General features: G+C 37.2%; 2 protein-coding genes across 3 annotated transcripts; one reads left to right on the top strand and one right to left on the bottom strand.

Annotated features, from left to right (window-relative positions):
• Positions 1 to 1,993: 1,993 nt before the first annotated feature.
• c1galt1lb (core 1 synthase, glycoprotein-N-acetylgalactosamine 3-beta-galactosyltransferase 1, like b) lies at positions 1,994 to 10,252 on the top strand. Its single transcript, XM_051112275.1, has 4 exons — positions 1,994 to 2,463; positions 3,128 to 3,385; positions 6,391 to 7,055; positions 8,801 to 10,252. The coding sequence occupies exons 2-4, from the start codon at positions 3,166 to 3,168 to the stop codon at positions 9,056 to 9,058; spliced, it is 1,143 nt and encodes a 380-aa protein (XP_050968232.1). The 5' UTR covers positions 1,994 to 2,463; positions 3,128 to 3,165; the 3' UTR covers positions 9,059 to 10,252.
• Positions 10,253 to 12,751: 2,499 nt separating this feature from the next.
• tac3b (tachykinin precursor 3b) lies at positions 12,752 to 16,703 on the bottom strand. Of its 2 annotated transcripts, none has more exons than XM_051112277.1 (7): positions 16,567 to 16,703; positions 16,368 to 16,480; positions 14,425 to 14,518; positions 14,179 to 14,211; positions 14,044 to 14,097; positions 13,481 to 13,551; positions 12,752 to 13,388 (listed from the first exon to the last, which is right to left on the bottom strand). In XM_051112277.1, exons 2-6 carry the CDS (start codon positions 16,464 to 16,466, stop codon positions 13,487 to 13,489), a joined length of 345 nt encoding a protein of 114 aa, XP_050968234.1. In that variant the 5' UTR covers positions 16,467 to 16,480; positions 16,567 to 16,703; the 3' UTR covers positions 12,752 to 13,388; positions 13,481 to 13,486. The 2 variants fall into 2 exon arrangements, with proteins under 2 accessions (XP_050968234.1, XP_050968233.1); XM_051112276.1 differs by having other exon boundaries at positions 13,491 to 13,551.
• Between the last annotated feature and the right edge of the window lie 344 nt (positions 16,704 to 17,047).

The raw sequence follows: 17,047 nt of genomic DNA, 5'->3' as shown, positions 1-17,047 counted from the left end.
GACTTACGGTTTATTAACTGCTTTGGGGAAATAACTAAAATAATAAAATGGGAGAAAATACGGTCGGAGTTTTTCGACATACCCTAACTGTCTTGAGCCAGAATACACAGAGTTCAGGGAGAGTTTTAGTCCGCGATCACACCGAACGCGTCTTTGCAGCGAGAGGCGCCTTTTTTGAACTGTTTTCTATAGGCAGTGAGCGTTATGCGCGCTGTTTATGCGCCGCGGGCCCCTCGCGTTTTTGCCAGAGCGCTCTGAGCGCCTTAAGTTGAAAATAAGCAACTCTGAGCGGAAAAGCGCCCGACGTCATTGCGGTTTTTTTCCATTGTCCAATCGAATTAATGGAAAGGCGGGCCTTCTGTTGTGGTGACGACAGTTTTACCGTTGCCTAAAAAGTCCGGAGACTGCAGTGATGGGGGGAGGAACTTTTGGCGTCTATCGCGGGTTACCCAGAGCTGTGTTTTTTTTAAGGTTTTTGCTTATATGATAGTTTACTAAACAGCTAAAAACCAAAGATTTTAGAGCGCTCGCGCTATAATCCTTTGATTAGATTGACAGAACGGCTGATTTGATTGTTGCCTAGCAACATAAAAAACCGCAACGCACTGCTCTTTTTTTAAAAGTCACCAGAAAAAGGCAGTGCGGTGCGCCTCGCGTATTCAGAACTAAAAAACGCGTTCGGTGTGATCGGGGCCTAAGGGGCCGTTCACATATCGCGTCTTTTGCGCGCTCAAGTTCGTTATTTCAAATGTAGACGCGCGGCAGCTGCGCTCATAACGGAAGCGACGCGCACGTTTTTTTTCAGGCGCGTCCGCGCCGCATCGAGTTGAAAACATCTCAACTTTTCAGAACGCCGCAAGCGCACCGCGGGTCATGTGAGAGGATTCAACCAATTAGCTTTATCCTTTTCCGTAACAACACTGAAAGCTCAGCCAAGATGGAGAAACAGCTGATTATAGCTGTACATTTTTAAATAAATTTAGTAGCAGAGCTACAGCAAGTGATTTTTAGTGCTGGAAATCCGTTTGTCCTTTGATGAAACTTCCGCGTCTTCACGGAGAGTGCGGGTCATGGTTGCTTAGCAACGGCAGACGCCACGGGAGCGCAAGCTACAGAGCGCTTTGGAAAGGAGGAAAAATCGGCACCGCCAAAGGCAGCTGCCACTCGACCTGCCACCGTCAAAGGCAGCTACTCCACCCGCCACCGCCATACGTGCCTATGCATCAATCGGAGTGTATACAGTGGAGATGTTGAGGCTGGCGCGACGCTTCGGTGCTGCGTTCGCCATTATGGATTTAAAGGGAGGAAAACCTGAAGTAACGTAACAAATAGGTAAATAAGTATAGAATTGCACGGTCTGTTTACTTACCTGCATCAACCTAAGTGTAAACAGTGAGAAGCCGCTGCCACGAAACCTTCCATAACGTACCTTGTTTTATTCCTGTTTTATTCCTTGCTGCCTTGACTTTTGATTTATTCCTCTCTTTAAATCAATAATGGCGCGCACAGCACCGAAGCGTCGCGCCTACCTCACTGTATACACTGGTTGATGCATATCTGGCGGTAGTAGGACGAGTGGCAGGCGCATTCAGCGGCAAGTATTACTGACTGCAGAGCCGAATGGTCTCCAGCTTTCTCTTTCTGGATGTCCAGCTCCACCTCTGTGAGAACTAATGGGTGGAGTTAGGTTTAGGATAGGGTAAGGGACCACCCATACCCACCCATACCCACCCATACCCTCTCAGCTAGGGGGAGCTGGCTCTGCAGTGAGCACCCTCCTCAGCGGTGGCAGGTCTTTGTGGCAGCTGCCCCTGCCACGCAAAGATTTTACTCCCTCTCCTGCCTTGGCTTGCTGGAATGTGTTCCACAGTTGGATACATGTGGCCCAATCATAGCCCGCAGTTCAAATGACCTAACCGTTTAGTCCAAGATTGACAGGCGATCCATCCAATCAAATGCGCTTCCTTATGTCTTTTATTATGTGTGACGCAAGCAGTTCACAGTTCACAGTTGCTCAGGCGTTTCGAGAATGGTGTAGTCGAAAACAATTTCTTTTCTTTTATAAATAAAAGCAACACAACTTTGTGGGATAGGTGTGTGTCACTGTCCACGAAACATAGACTGACAAGAGTAGCTCTTAAAGAGTCGGCTAATTATAATTCGGAACTGAACCGCCCCAGTATCTCTCTCGGCTTTTACTTGGTGAACAACATTCCGTTAACACAGGGAGCACGTTGTCAGCTAGCTTGAAGTGAAGCCACCAACCTAAACTGCCATGGGTCAGAAAATAGCACGGACATGATTTTGGAGCTGATGTACCTGGTTAGGCTGTCAGATTTCTGGGATTTAAGTTGAAAACCACAGCTATACTGTTATGCTAGCTCTCTGAGTTGGACTGATATGGCCTCGGAACCAAATCCTGCAGTTTTTCTCACTTCTGCTATGGAGGAAATAAGCTGTATGGTAAGACTGTGACACCTTGTTAGCTAAGATAGGCTAAAAGATTTCCTCTGTGATCATAACACAGCTGCTATTTTCCAAACTTTTTTTGTTATCAGAAATGGAAAAAAAGTGTTTATAGGTTAAAACAACCTTCCGTTAATTGTGTGATACAAAGTTGTGTGTTCTTCAGTGGTAACAAAAGCAACAGCTGATGATGTCTTAACAATGAGCTTGTTTTAATATCAGTTGCTTAATGTGTTACTTAAAATGTTAGAAGTTTGCTAAGGCCTCCTTAGTTTACGGCTATTGTGCTACTAAAGTATCATTTTTTTTCAATGACTTGAATGTTTTACGTCTCAGATTTGTGAGGAGTATTAAAAGCCACTGTGATAATTTGATAAACGCTAACTAAACAACGCCTGCACACTTTAATTTTAATTTTCCTAAACAAATAGATGAATTCAGCAGAATTTCGCAAAATATCCTGGTATGACGACAGAACCTGCTCTGTTTGAACTTTGTCGTAACCAGTCGTGTAGATCACGGAGCTGCTGTCACGCAGAGTGCACGCGCCCAACATCGAGTTTATTTGAATCTTGAACAATCAAATAATAGATTTGATAAACGCTTGCGCCATCCTCCGCTCGCTATAGTTAGTTTTTTTGTGTTTCTGTCTTCTAAATAGTTACTCTGAGGTGAGAGTCTCTACATACAGAGCTCGTCATGAAAGCTCTCGGTGTGCGCTCGGCGTTCTACGTGGGCTTTGTGGTGGGAACGTGCACCTTGTACGTGCTCCTGCGACAGGTTGGGTTCACACGGAGCTTAGGGTCTCCTGAGCCCGAGACCCACGACACAAGCCTGCTGGAGATGATTGAAGAAGAAAACAAGAATTGGAAGAAGGAGAGGTCGGCTCTCTTCAACCTCAATCATCCTCACCATACAGGTAAATACAATGGAGATACTAATGCTTATAATAAGCAGAACACATTATGCTATTATAGAACAGTCACAGTGTCTGTAAAGTGTATATCAAATTGACCAGTCGATCTGGAAGAATTCAAAGATTTATATTTGTATTATGTGGTGCCTGAAAGAATGTAACAGGCAGAATGACAAAGCATGAAACAAAAAGTGAATAGTAGCAAATCAAGTCATACAGGTCAGGTTTGGTACAACAACTTTGGTTTTTAAACATGTTTACTACAAGGAAATTGTGGGGTACCTGGCTGGAATAACTTGATTATCATTTTAATTAAACACAATTGAACAATTTGTTTAATTTGTTTTGCTGGAAACCATGATTCCGGAAATGATCCTCTAAAATAGCCTGTTATAGACGATCCTACGTAATCCTAAAAGTTGTTTGTCAGGTCCTGTGATCAACAAAGGAGAAGTATTTCATGTATCTGTTAATTAGTGTAATGCCATAAATAAACAAATTACCAAAGGAGGTGTGCTGAACAGGTAGTACCACATAATGTATGGAGTATTTCAGCTTGCTGCACCCTTTTATTGATATGATTAATGGATGTAACATTACACCCTGATGTTACAGTTGAACAGTTGGTTAACCTGCTCTATGTGAGAAACTGTTTATGGGCATGTTTGTTTATGACTGTGTATACTCCCTGGGAAGATGGACTTTGATTTTGGGCTCACATCTGACATGTGAATGCCAAATCCCGCCTTCTGATGTAAAGCCACTAATCAGCAGGTATATATTGGAGAAATGACAAGCGGAATGGGAAGAATGTCAAAATAACAAACTTTTTGAAATAAATTCTGCTGTAGGAACAAGATATATTTATTCTTTTAAATCTAGTCATGACCAAGGTGTTGTATTGGGCATACTAGATTAGCTCGGGGACATTTATTGATTGGTGAAGAAGCTCCATAATGTCAATATTGTGGGACTCACTTGATGGTGAAGCATGTGCTTTTGGTCTGCCCAATATTTAATGTCATGAGAGAAAGGTTTTTATCAGGACAAACTCCTAAGGACTTGTTTTATAAGATGGACCCAGAAAAACTTCCAATTTATTTCAAAAGCAATTTTTTGTACATTTTGCTTTAGAATTGCTTTCAATTTTTGTATTGTGTACTATTATAGTGTTTTTTTTTAAATGTATGATCTTTGTTTGCCATCAAATAGCCTGTGAAGCAGAAAACTTTAATAAAGTAAAAAAAAAAAAAAAAAATTAAAAAATAAAAAGTCACATCTAATGTGTTAAAGTTTACAGATGAGTTTTATCACCAGATGGTTATTAAAAATGTTCCCAAAAGTAATAAACTGTGGACTACCTGTGGATTTGCTGGCTCTATATTTTATGAATGAATACATGACATAAATTTAAATAAGAAATAGTTTTCTATTAATCTCAGAATACTATTATCTATTACAATTTATGTCAAGTATTTATTCCTAAAAATATAGAGCCAGCAAAATCCACAGGTAGTCCACAGTTTATTACTTTTGGGAAGGTTTACGGATAACAAACTGGTAATAAAACCTCTCTGCAAACCATTTCTGTTTAATGGAGGGACAGAAATTAAATTAACTAGGACAAGCCAAAAGGCTTTTAAAATGTTGATAACAGTATTCTGAGCTTAATAGAAAACTATTTCTTAAGTGTTTATAAACATTTTAAAAGTCTTTTGGCTTGTCCTAGTTATTTTTAAAGTGTTGATTTCACCAAAATAAAATTTTCTGTCATTTACTCACCCTCATGCCATTCTTCATCTTCGAAACACAAATGAAGATATTTTAAATGAAATCTAAAAGATTTCTGTCCCTCCATTGAACAGAAATGGTTCACAGAGAGGTTTTATTGCCAGCTGGTTATCAGTAAACTTTCCCAAAAGTAGTAAACTGTGGACTAACTGGATTTTCTGGCTCATAAATTTAAATAGATAATAGTATTCTGAGCTTAACAGAAAATTATTTCTTAAGTGTTTGTTAATATTTTAATTTTATTAAAATTAATTTTGAGCTGCCGGTGACTATATTTGAGGTGTCTGTGTATGTGCATTGACCAGAATTTATGTGAATATGAATAAAAGAATGAATTTCAGAAGAATTCTATTCTAATGATTTACCTTTACGATGTCGTCTTGTACTTTTTGATGCTTTGAATGGACAAGAAAAAAAAAATGTAATTTGTGTTCCAACAGAGGAAATAAAGTCTTATGATTTTGTAATGATATTAGGTTGACAAAATGATGACACAATTTTCATTTTTTTTTAGTCAACTGTCACTTTAAAAGTGATAAAAGTGATACATTTAAACAGTATTCTATACTTAATAGAAAATGATTTCTTAAGTGTTTATCAGCATTTTGGCTTCGCCTAGTTAATTTTAAAGGGTTAATTTCACCAAAATAAAAAATTCTGTTATTGTTTACTTACCCTCATGTCGTTCTTCATCTTCAAAACACAAATGAAGATATTCTTAATGAAACCTGAGAGATTTCTGTCCCTCCATTGAACAGCTGCGCATCTAAAACTTTGAAACTTGAGTTAATAAAAACATTTTAAACTCCGTAATCCATATGAAACAAGTGGCTAAATGTAATTTTTATTTCACATTTAAGCCTTTTTTCATGTTATTCACATGTTGTTCAGCACATATGTAACCATATTTGATGTGCTCTGTAAATGTGCATTGACCAATATTTATATGCGAATATGAAAAAATATTTAGACTTGAATTTAAGATGTCAGTATCTTGTTTTTTATGCTTTCATTGGATGAAAATGGTTGACAAAATTGACAATTTTCATTTTCAGTGAGCTATCACTATCAGTTTGATAAATTAGTTTTTATTCTAATTTTTAAAAAAAAAGTGCACTACCATTATGCACGTTCAAAATATTCTTGTCCACTTTGTAGCATGTGAATTTGGTTTGTTTAATGTATTTTTAAAAGTAATCATTGTTGCTCTCTTGTAGGTGAGAATGGTGCTCTGGCTGACACTCTTTATAAGCGTGTACGCATTTTATGTTGGGTCATGACTGGCCCTAAGAACCTTGAAAAGAAAGCTCGGCACGTGAAAGCCACGTGGAGTCGCCACTGCAATATCGTGGTCTTCATAAGTTCTGTGGACGACCCTGATTTTCCCACGGTGGGCCTTAACACCAAGGAAGGTCGGGATCAGCTGTACTGGAAAACCATTCGTGCTTTCCACTACGTCATGGAGAAGCACGGGGACGAGGCAGACTGGTTTCTCAAAGCGGATGACGACACTTACGTGGTTGTCGACAACCTGCGCTGGATTCTGGCCAGCCACTCTCCAGAGGACCCGTTGTATTTTGGTAGACGGTTTAAGCCGTACGTAAAACAGGGCTACATGAGTGGGGGCGCCGGTTACGTGCTGAGCAAAGAGGCTCTGAGGAGGTTTGTGGAGGGCTTTCGCACCAAAGTGTGCACTCACACTAGCTCAGTGGAGGACCTAGCACTGGGTCAGTGTATGGAGAAGATAGGCGTTGTGGCAGGAGACTCCAGAGACACCATAGGAAGAGAGACATTCCATCCTTTCGTACCAGAGTCGCATCTCACTGGCACATTTCCTAAGACCTTCTGGTATTGGAACTACTGTTATTACCCCATTGTGCAGGTGAGTCTGAATTAAGTGAAGTTTGTATAATACTTTTTTTTTTGTTTTTTGTTTTGCTTGGAGTATCATGTATTTATCCATGCATACCATTTTTTTTTTATTTACCAAATTTCCGTAACTTGATCTTTCAGTGACGTCCTTGAATTTGCTCTGGTGACACATGGGTTCATTTTGTCAACTTAACCCACCCTCTGCAATCGACTGCAAGTTTGCTTTCAGATCTGCCTCCGTCTATTCAACAACTGATGTATAAAATCAAGTCCCCACCCTACGGTTCTTTTTTTTTTTTTTTTTTTTTTTTTTTTTTGATAATCCGTTAAACTCGGATGTATGTCACAAGATTGAAAAGTCTGTTGCTACTTTTGTGGTATTGTGACTTCCTGTTTCAAATCTGTCAGGTTTCAGTTAAGATCCTACCTGTGTAGACAGTAAAAAGAGTCGTATTAAAGGTCAAAAATCTGTCTGTCTACGTTTGCATTTAGTGTGCCCGGAGGCTGTGAATCTCACCTTTCGCATACATCCTATTCAAATAAATGTGCAAGAATATTTACTATGAGCTTCGCAAGTGAAAAGGCACTGCCTGTGTCAAGTGAGCCCAAGTGAGCAATGAAATCTGACAACAAACTGTGTAGTACTGAGTGCACATCTCAGAATGCTGTTTCTATAGCAACCGAGACGTCTAACAGCAGTTGCAGTGACGCGCTGAATCAACGATTGGCTCTATCATTAAGAAGGCCGGGCTTCGCAGCCATAATGAGCGTTGCATCTTTCCTAATTCAAAAAAATATGAGTGACAGGTCTTGGGTATTCTATAGGCTGCATCCGAAAGCCTAGGAAGCTGACTTGCTGCCTCACTGCCTTATCAGGCAATGACTTTGAAGGCTGCAAATGCAACTTTGGAAACAATTTTGAACAGACTTGAGAGGCAGCATAACCATGAAGTCATTGCTAGGTTACCTAACGGTTAAGTTGTACATTTTGTAGAAAAACGATCTTAAACAGTATAAATGCTTTAATAATACATAAAGACCTCGATGTCATTGTCATTGTAATAAAGGTCTGTGCGTCGGAAAAGATGGCTGAGAATGTAAAAGCACTGTTGCAAGTATTATTGCAGAACAGGTCATTTTTATTAGTGGCTGTTTCGTTAATATTGGTAGTATATTGTAAATATTATTCTTATTTACTACTCATTTGAACCCTTTTAACGTTTTTATAAAATACTGTTATTACAAACAATATTATTTCTTATGCTTTTTACACTATTACTATTCATTAAGTATATCATGGTCAAGATGATGGTATATCATCTATTATATAAAGGAACAAGTTCAATTTCACCAGAATATCTTTATTTATATAGCCTTTATGACGCACACGCACAGGATTGCATCTATGCTGCCTTCAAAATTCGATCAGAAGAAGGTACTTCCGGAGACAGGAAGTGAAGCAGAATTTGGATTTGGACGTGCCTTGGACGTGCCTTGGACGTGCCTTGGACGTGCCTCTGACGTGCCTCTGACGTGCCTCTGACGTGCCTCTGAAGGCAGCATTTTTAGAGCTTTTGGACACAGTCTTTGCCTTATACATAGTAATAGGCGGAAGTACCAACCAGAGCTGCAGCGATTCGTCAGCGTCATCGTTTATGTCAATTATGAAAATACATCGATTGGCATGGAATGCATTTATCTTTCTTTATTTTTATATTCATATAATAATATAAGCATTCTCTCTGTTTCTCTCAGGGCCCACAGTGTTGCTCAGACCTGGCTGTTTCTTTCCACTATATGGATTCGTCACACATGTACCTGCTTGAATACTACACTTACCACTTGCGTGCCTTTGGCTACAAATACCGCTATCAGCCCCCTGAACCCAAAATCATACAAGACCTCAATGCCCCAGCCCCAGACAAAGTGGAAGCCGGAGACATAGAGGAAAGGCTGGGGGTAGAAAAACAGGAAGAAGAGGAGAAATCCCATGAACTTAATGTTAAACTATAGCAGCTTTTTTGGGTAGGAATTTTAAAAAAATAACATTTAAAATCTTCCAAAATAACTCTTTTTGGGATGGCTTTATGTTTTTTGGATAAGGTCTTAAAATGTCTTCTATATTGTGCCACAGAAATGTGTGACTTACAAACTGGTATAGTTTGGGAGTGTGATCCTCTTAATAATGCATTTGTATTTCAATGTTTAAATTTATATATATATATATATATATATATATGTATATGTATGACGGTGCAGAAATGTATGAAAAAGGTTTGGAGTATGTGGTTCATAGGGTATGAGTGTAGGAGCCTGCCTTAATAGTATAACAACATTGGGTAATATTTTGGGGCCACAAGCAAGGCTCCCTCTACGTTCATTATACTTGGCATTCATTTAAAGAAAATGTTCTATATAAAAAATTATGAATCGTGTTTTCCTTGCACTGTGTAATCATAAACACGCCGCCATGTATGAACAGCAATGCCATAAGAAAAAGGGGCCTTGATTTTTCCTTTCATTTGCTCATTCCCTTGAATTAGTGGCTCTGCTCTGAGAAAAATCATGCACTTCCATATGTCCCCGGACCACATTTGTATTTCGTTTAGTCAATATTTAAACAGAGCAGCATATCATAACTTTTAATAGCTTGCAAACAAATTCCACAAACATTGAGTTTTCTCTACAGTCTGCAATACCTTTGCCAAAGCGGAACATCTGCTTTGACTAACATTATATCAGTACTAAAATGACCAGGATGTAGTCCTTCAACTGACGCCAAAATGGCATATTACCCTTCTCTGAGTGTTTAAGGGATAGTTCAACCAAAAATTTAAATTGTCATAATTTACTCAACCTCAAGTTGTTCCTTACTTGTATGATTTTTTTTTTTCTTCTGTTGAACACAAAAGAAGATATTTTTTAGAATGTGTGCTACCAGCAATTGTTTGGTTGCACACAATATTTAAAATATGTTCTTATGTGTTCAGCAGAAGAAAGAAATTCATACAGGCTTAAACCATCATGAGTGGAGGATGACAAAGTGTTTATTTTTGGGTGAACTACCCCATTAACAAAGTTTCAAGAATATGGAATAGTATTCTAATAAGATCCTGTTGGCTGGCCCAATAGTTCACGAGTGCCTGGGAAAGAAGCAGAGGTAGCAAGCTAGATAAGACGGTGTAAGTATACACAGTTTTTTTTTTTCTCAGTGCTAATGTGGTCTTGCAGATGAATGGTGTAGTGTAACACGCTGTGAAGTAATGTGGCTTGTGAACTGTTGGATTTTTCAGATCACACAATGCTTTATTTAATTGACTGAGTGTGACAGAGGGTTTTTGTTTATCTGGGATTGAATTTCCGGTTTTGCTTTAGTTCACACTGCCAGTCTGGCAACTCCTACAGCAGTCTGTGTGTGAGATTAGAAGTGTTGAATTTGCATTTCATGATGCTGCTTGTCAAGAGTAGTGAAATTGCTTCATTCGCTCGTGATGTGTGCTTTATGTCTCAGTTTCTCAATTATGTGTGTGTATTTGCTGCACTTGAAGGGATAGTGCACTCAAAAATGAAAACTCCTCATTGACTCACTCTCATGTCGTTTCAAACCTGACTTTACTTGTTCTGAGAAACAAATAAGGATATTTAGTTTGATTTATGATTGGAATAGGACTCTATTATATAGACAAAACATATGTGTTCCACTTAGTGCTGGGCAATAAAGTTTGAAATATGCAGACGGTAAGCCTATTTAAAAAAATAATAATAATAAAAAATAGAAGAAGAAGAAAAAGGGGCATAAGCAACATTGAGAAGAGATGTCTGTTAACTGTACACTTCTGACTAATGGTTGGAAAGCTTTTAGAACTATTAATAACACAACTAGTTCTCTACCTGGGCATGTAAACCAACTGTAAACAGCCGTTAACAGGAGTAAATCATGTACGTTATCCAACGACCAAACTCGCTGATCACAATGTGCAAAATATAGGAAGAAAATTGTAAATACTGACCTGGGGGTGAAGGGTGAATATGAATGTATCTTTGAGGGAAACTGACTATCTGCATAAAAGTGTAGATGACATTTCCACACCTATAAATTATGTTAATATAGTATTTAAAAGTGCAACCGCTGCTTTGTTTACATTGGTAACCAAAGGAACGCTGTATCGTTCCTGTTCTATAAGCTCCACCTGGTGTCAGACAGTGAGTTTTATGTAGCACACATACAATTTTTTGGTAAAATCGCCCAGCACTACTCTAATGTAAGCTCGTTTCCACCATTGAATAAAAAAGAAAGAAGGTAATTGCGACAACTTTTTACTGAGAATAAACTAACAGTTGTGAGTTATAAAATTCAGTTCTGAGGAGAAAAAAAAGAGTGACATGTTTGCAGAATTACTGTCTTTATTTCTCACAATTATAAGGTTGTATGTCTCACTTCTGAGAAAAAAAAAAGTTTGTATTAGGCAATTCAGAGGAAAAAAAGTCAGTTGTTATATTCCAGTTTATATCTCGCAATTCTGACTTTTTTCTTGCAATTGCAACTTTTTATGTCACAATTCTGAGTTGCAAAACCCTTTTTTTAATTCAGTGGCAGAAAAGGGCTTCCATACTACCCCACATAAGAAGGAAAAAGGTTTTGGTTAAACTGTCCCTTTAAATGTGCTGGTGTTGGTATGCTTTTAGAAAGGACCTTTATAAAATAGTGCACACCAAACACACCAAATTTGTATTAGATTTTTTTTCCCCCCAGTATGGCAGGATTTTACAGACAGTGCTTGAACTCCGTCCATAAGAGAATCTTCTTTCCGGCGCTTGCAGACTTTTTGAGTGTGCGCTTTATAGTACGACACTTTCCACAATTATGAAGGATTTCAAATTGTGTTTATTTGAATAAATAAACTAATTTGAACTCGTAATCAGCTTTATTTTAATACAAACCACTGTTGTCCTTTGACCACTCGAAGCACAATGTCACTTTTGCATTTGTTAGAACTGAATGGTTTGAAGTGACTCAATCAAATAAGCAAATACAAATTCATACAAATGTTGCAACATATATATATACATATCCTTATTTTAGTACCTAATCAAATTCTTTGTACATCTTGAAATTTTTAATTGAATGATTATGGGTTTTGGCTAAACATGATTGCTTTGTCAATGAGTCTTTAGTAATAAATGGATGGTGTGAATTCACCTGGGAAAACTCTGAAAGTGTCAGAATAATGGAAATGTTTGCAGTATTCTGTGCTGTTTTGTTGATTTGAAGAGGAAAAGCACTCTTGAGTTTGCGCCACCCACTTTAAGTATGATCTAATAGCTGTTTTTTTTGGGGTAAATTTCCATTATTTCAAAGAGAAGTTAGCTAAGAGAAGTTTGAAGATGTCCATACTTTCCTATTATGTTGATGATCTTTCTTATAAGAGCTAGTAAACATTCCTTTTATAAAGTTTACTTTTGTAAGTTTACTTAGGTTTGCATATTTCAGATCCTCAACAGAGACAAAGACTTGTTCCTTGAAGGCGTTGCATTGTTTGAGCAGTGTTTTGCAAAACTGCGTTGACTAAGGCCCATAGAAATTTGCTTGTGCACTTTGGGAGATGTGTAGTTGATTATATAATGAAGAGGGAACTCAACTTGTCAGAAATGAAGCAGAACCATTCATAGTGCGAACGTTAAACCATAAAATCTTTTCCAATCCTGTTAAAGCGAATCTGCATTTCTGAATTCATGCATTTCATGCCCTTGTCTTTAATCCAAAGGTATATTTGTTCCTTTCTTACTCTCTTTTGTCGGTAAGGTCTTTTATGTACAAAGGGAATTCTGTACAGTACTTCCACAGCAATCTTTTATTTATAAAAGAGTGTGTGTGGCAAATGTGTGACAAGAATGATTCAACGGGGAATGATAACCAGCATATTAAATAAAGAATTATTTTACAGTAAACTGTTTTTATGTGGTCTCTTTTATGAATGAATAAATAAAGTAAAATAGTATAGTTTAAAGCATATGAAATTAGCATATGTTCAAATTATTAAGGTATGAGCATTCTTCAGTCTTCCCACATCTGTCTTTTCATCCCAGGAGTCCTGAATTGTAAGTCTATCAAAACATCCTTCATCTGATTTGAGTCTGGTGTGTTCTGTATTTTGAAATCTTAATGGCTTGTAAGAATTCTTACATTACATATAAAAGACAAAATATACTACAATGAACACACTGACAATAGAACTCATACAGCTTAGTTATTGTACAAAGACAGATATTTTTTTCTTCAGAATGGCAGAATTGCATGGTGGATGAGACAGATGAGATTACGCTTCATACACCACAGCAAAACCTTAATGGAAAAAACCCAAAATGATGTAAAATTCCATCAGCAATTCATCAACTTAATGCAACCATTAATTTGAACTCAAGCTACAAACTTACAAATTCTCACCTCAGCTTTCTGTCCTTTAAGAAAATGTTGCCTCTTCTCTGTCCTCTCCAAGCAGGAATAGCTGTTAGTCAAAACAAATAATATAAGACTAAGGTTTTTTTTTCGTTCGTTTACTGGCCTCTAGAGGTCAGTGTATTCACTGCACTGTGCAAATTTCAACTGCTAAAATGTAGTAGGCTATATCCACCTTATTTTTCATTGTGGAAGTAAGCTGTTTTCTGGTAATGTGTTAGACATCTGGTTCATAATCCGTAATAAGGAAATAACAAGAAGAATATCTAAGTGCAGTAAATGGTAAAACAGTTTGCACTACAAACCAGTGTGTTCATAATCAACATTAAAATAATATGGTAAGACACACCAGTTTGCAATATCAAAGAGCAAAACGAGCTTTTTGTGCAGCTAAAAATAGATGGAAGTGGATGAGACCGGAAGCCAGACACAAAAAATATACAAATGGCTCCACCCACTTTTATGGGAAAAATAAGGTGGATAGGTTTGCTTGCTAATTGTTACAAATATAGACAATTAGTAATAATTACTGTAGACTTACCAGGCACAGTGTTTCTCCGTCCCAACAATCCAATAAAGATGTCATTCATATTAGCTACAAAAGACCAAAGAGAAAAATCTCATCAAGCTTTGATATGTTACTTTAATTAATAATAGGTGTATGGTATGAACTCACGTCTAAATGGTGAATTTGTGTCACGATTTGTTCCTGTGAAATGAAAATAAATAATAAAACCAACATAAAATACCCTTGACCTCGAAGGAATAGTTCTCAGTTCTGTCATTTAATGTTACTCAACAACACAAATACAAATGTTTCAAATAACGATCTTGGAACAACATGCAATGCAATCTTGTGCATTTTTAATATTATTAAAATCAAATTTTGTTATTCATATGCTTTAGTCTCATTGTGTCTCACCTGCACTCCTCCTGCCCATTAGGCCGATGAAACTGTCATAATCGATATCATTATATCGTTTCTCATTGTGCTCAGACTGGGGGTCGCTGTTGTCCTGTATACACAAACAAGATGGCAAATGAATGTCTGACTCACTAATGTGAATGACTCAGTAACATCAAGATTCAGACTGTGATGATCATTAAAGTTATAAAAACAACTGAAATAAAATGATCAGGGAACTGCTTTGAAAGCTGATTTTACAACACTATAAAACAATAAGAAAAAAACAGTGAGTGGTATATAGTTTTAGATTACAAAAACGGTCTACCAAACCTTTTTTGCAATGTGTGTGAGAACCTGCGTGTGTGTAGCTTGCTAGTGTGCACACATGACTGAATCTCTGTTTGAGCCCATATTTAACAGTCAGATATCACATTAATGGAGCCATTAACGTTTTAATGGTATCATTATGATTCCTTCAGGCCATCTCAATAAATTCTCTCAGTATCTGTTGCCTTTCTGAGTGGTCAAATTCCCAGTATGCATATAACAGCAGAATATTAAATGGAGATAACAAACAGCAATACATAAATAAATGAAACATCTATATTACTTAAATATTACTTGTGAATTTTGTCCTACAAGCTAAAATTTAGCTTTTGAGTAAGTGGATACACACTAGGATACATTAAAGGATTAGTTCACTTCCAGAACAAAAAATTAGAGATAATGTACTCAACCCCCTTGTCATTCAAGATGTTTATGTCTTTCTTTTTTTTTCTTTCTTTCTTTCTTTCTTTCTTTCTTTCTTCAGGCGTAAAGAAATTCTGTCTTTTGAGGAAAACATTTCAGGATTTCTCCCCATGTAATGGACTTCTATGGTGCCTCCAAATTTGAACTTCCCAAATGCAGTTTAAATGCAGCTTCAAAGGGGTCTAAACAAGCCAAGGAAGAAGGGTATTATCTAGTGAAACGATCAGTTATTTTCTAAAAAAAAAAAAAAAAACTAAATAAAAATTACAATTAGCTCTGTTTTTTCTGGTCATGACAGTTAGGGTACGTCTAAAAACTCCGGTCTCATTTTCTCCTCCACCTTCAAAATCGTTGTTTTTACCTTTTTTGTAAAGGGTGTTTGATCTTCTTTGCGTTTTCACTTTGTAAATTCTGGGTTGGTACTTTTGCAGTGATGTAGGATGATTTTGAAGTTGAAGGAGAAAATGAGGCGGGAGTTTTTAGACGTACCCTAACTGTCATGACCAGAAAAAGCAGTTCACACAGAGCCAGATAAGAGGAGTATTTGAGGTTAAATTGTATTTTTTTTTTTTTTTTCTTTTGTTTGTTTTTAGAAAATAACCGATCGTTTCGCTAGATAAGACCCTTCTTCCTCGGTCCGGGGCACCAAGTCCATTACATGGAGAGAAATCCAGAAATGTTTTCCTCAAAAAAAAAACAGAATTTCTTTACGACTAAAGAAAAAAGACATGAACATCTTGAATGACAAGGAGGTGAGTACATTATCTGTAAATTTTTCTAATCCTCTAAGCTATTGTGGACAGGTTAATATATCATGCAGGTATTTAAATATGTTCATGTATATATTTAAGATGATAGATAGATAGATAAGGTGCAAATTAAAAAATACGACAGCATATTATGCTATTGTGAAGAGGTTAATCTGCGTTAAAAATGTATAGTTATATTATATGAATATATAGTTATGTATTTTTATAAAAAACGTATTTAATTTTTGATGAAAAGTTATATATACTTTATTAAACTTATATATAATTTATTAGTCGTTTATTTATTATGCAAAGCTTTTAAGTATTAACTTTTATTCAGTGTGACATCTAGTCCCTATTAAATTCTATGGCAAAAAACGCAGCTTTTCATCTCTCAGAGCAAGTCCGTCTAACAAACGAGCGATATTCTTTTTAAAAAGTCGTTTAATGTGTACTTACCGTGATTGACGCATAGTCGAGCGCACAGCGCGATAGTCCAGGACAAGCGAGCAACAGCAGCACATGAGAGAACAACACGAGCAACCAACCGCAGGACATCCTCAGATCCGCACCTGCACCAAACTTTATTTAGAAAATCCAAACCAAAACCTTCTTTCTTATAAAGCTAGAATAATTCTATAAAAGAAGTAATTAATACCTTTTAAATACACTGAGATGAGCTGAAATTCAGGAGGATGATGTTCAGGTTCTTCTGTCTTTCCAGAGCTGTGAAGGCTCGCAGGTGCGCGCCTTCCTTTATTTGTAGCGTCCGCGCGCTCCGCTCCCGCAAGCTCGGGCAAGCTGGCTCTCTAATGCGAACCAAATAATGATGCTAACATATCCTAGTGACGCAAAGTCATTAACACATAGAGCCTTGACGTATTTGTGGGCTCAATTGTATTACTACTAAACTCACACCTCATCTTAGTCTCTTGAGTTTCACATCATGTAAAATTCAGTCCAATATGCAGACTGACCTGTGGTTTTCATTTCTGCAAGATTTGTGAAGCAGTAAGCAGAAAATGTATATTTTATACAGAATCATAAGATGGCAAACTGACAAGGTTATTTGCATTGTGTTCTAAGAACTTGTGAGTTTGGCAGATTTTTTATTCAGAAAGACATGTTTTTATTCAGTG

This window comes from Labeo rohita, chromosome 6 (assembly GCF_022985175.1).
Source record: "Labeo rohita strain BAU-BD-2019 chromosome 6, IGBB_LRoh.1.0, whole genome shotgun sequence".
In the NCBI taxonomy this organism is placed as follows: Eukaryota; Metazoa; Chordata; class Actinopteri; order Cypriniformes; family Cyprinidae; genus Labeo; species Labeo rohita.
Note: the sequence above shows the minus strand (reverse complement) of the source record. Positions and strands in the feature narration are given on the sequence as shown.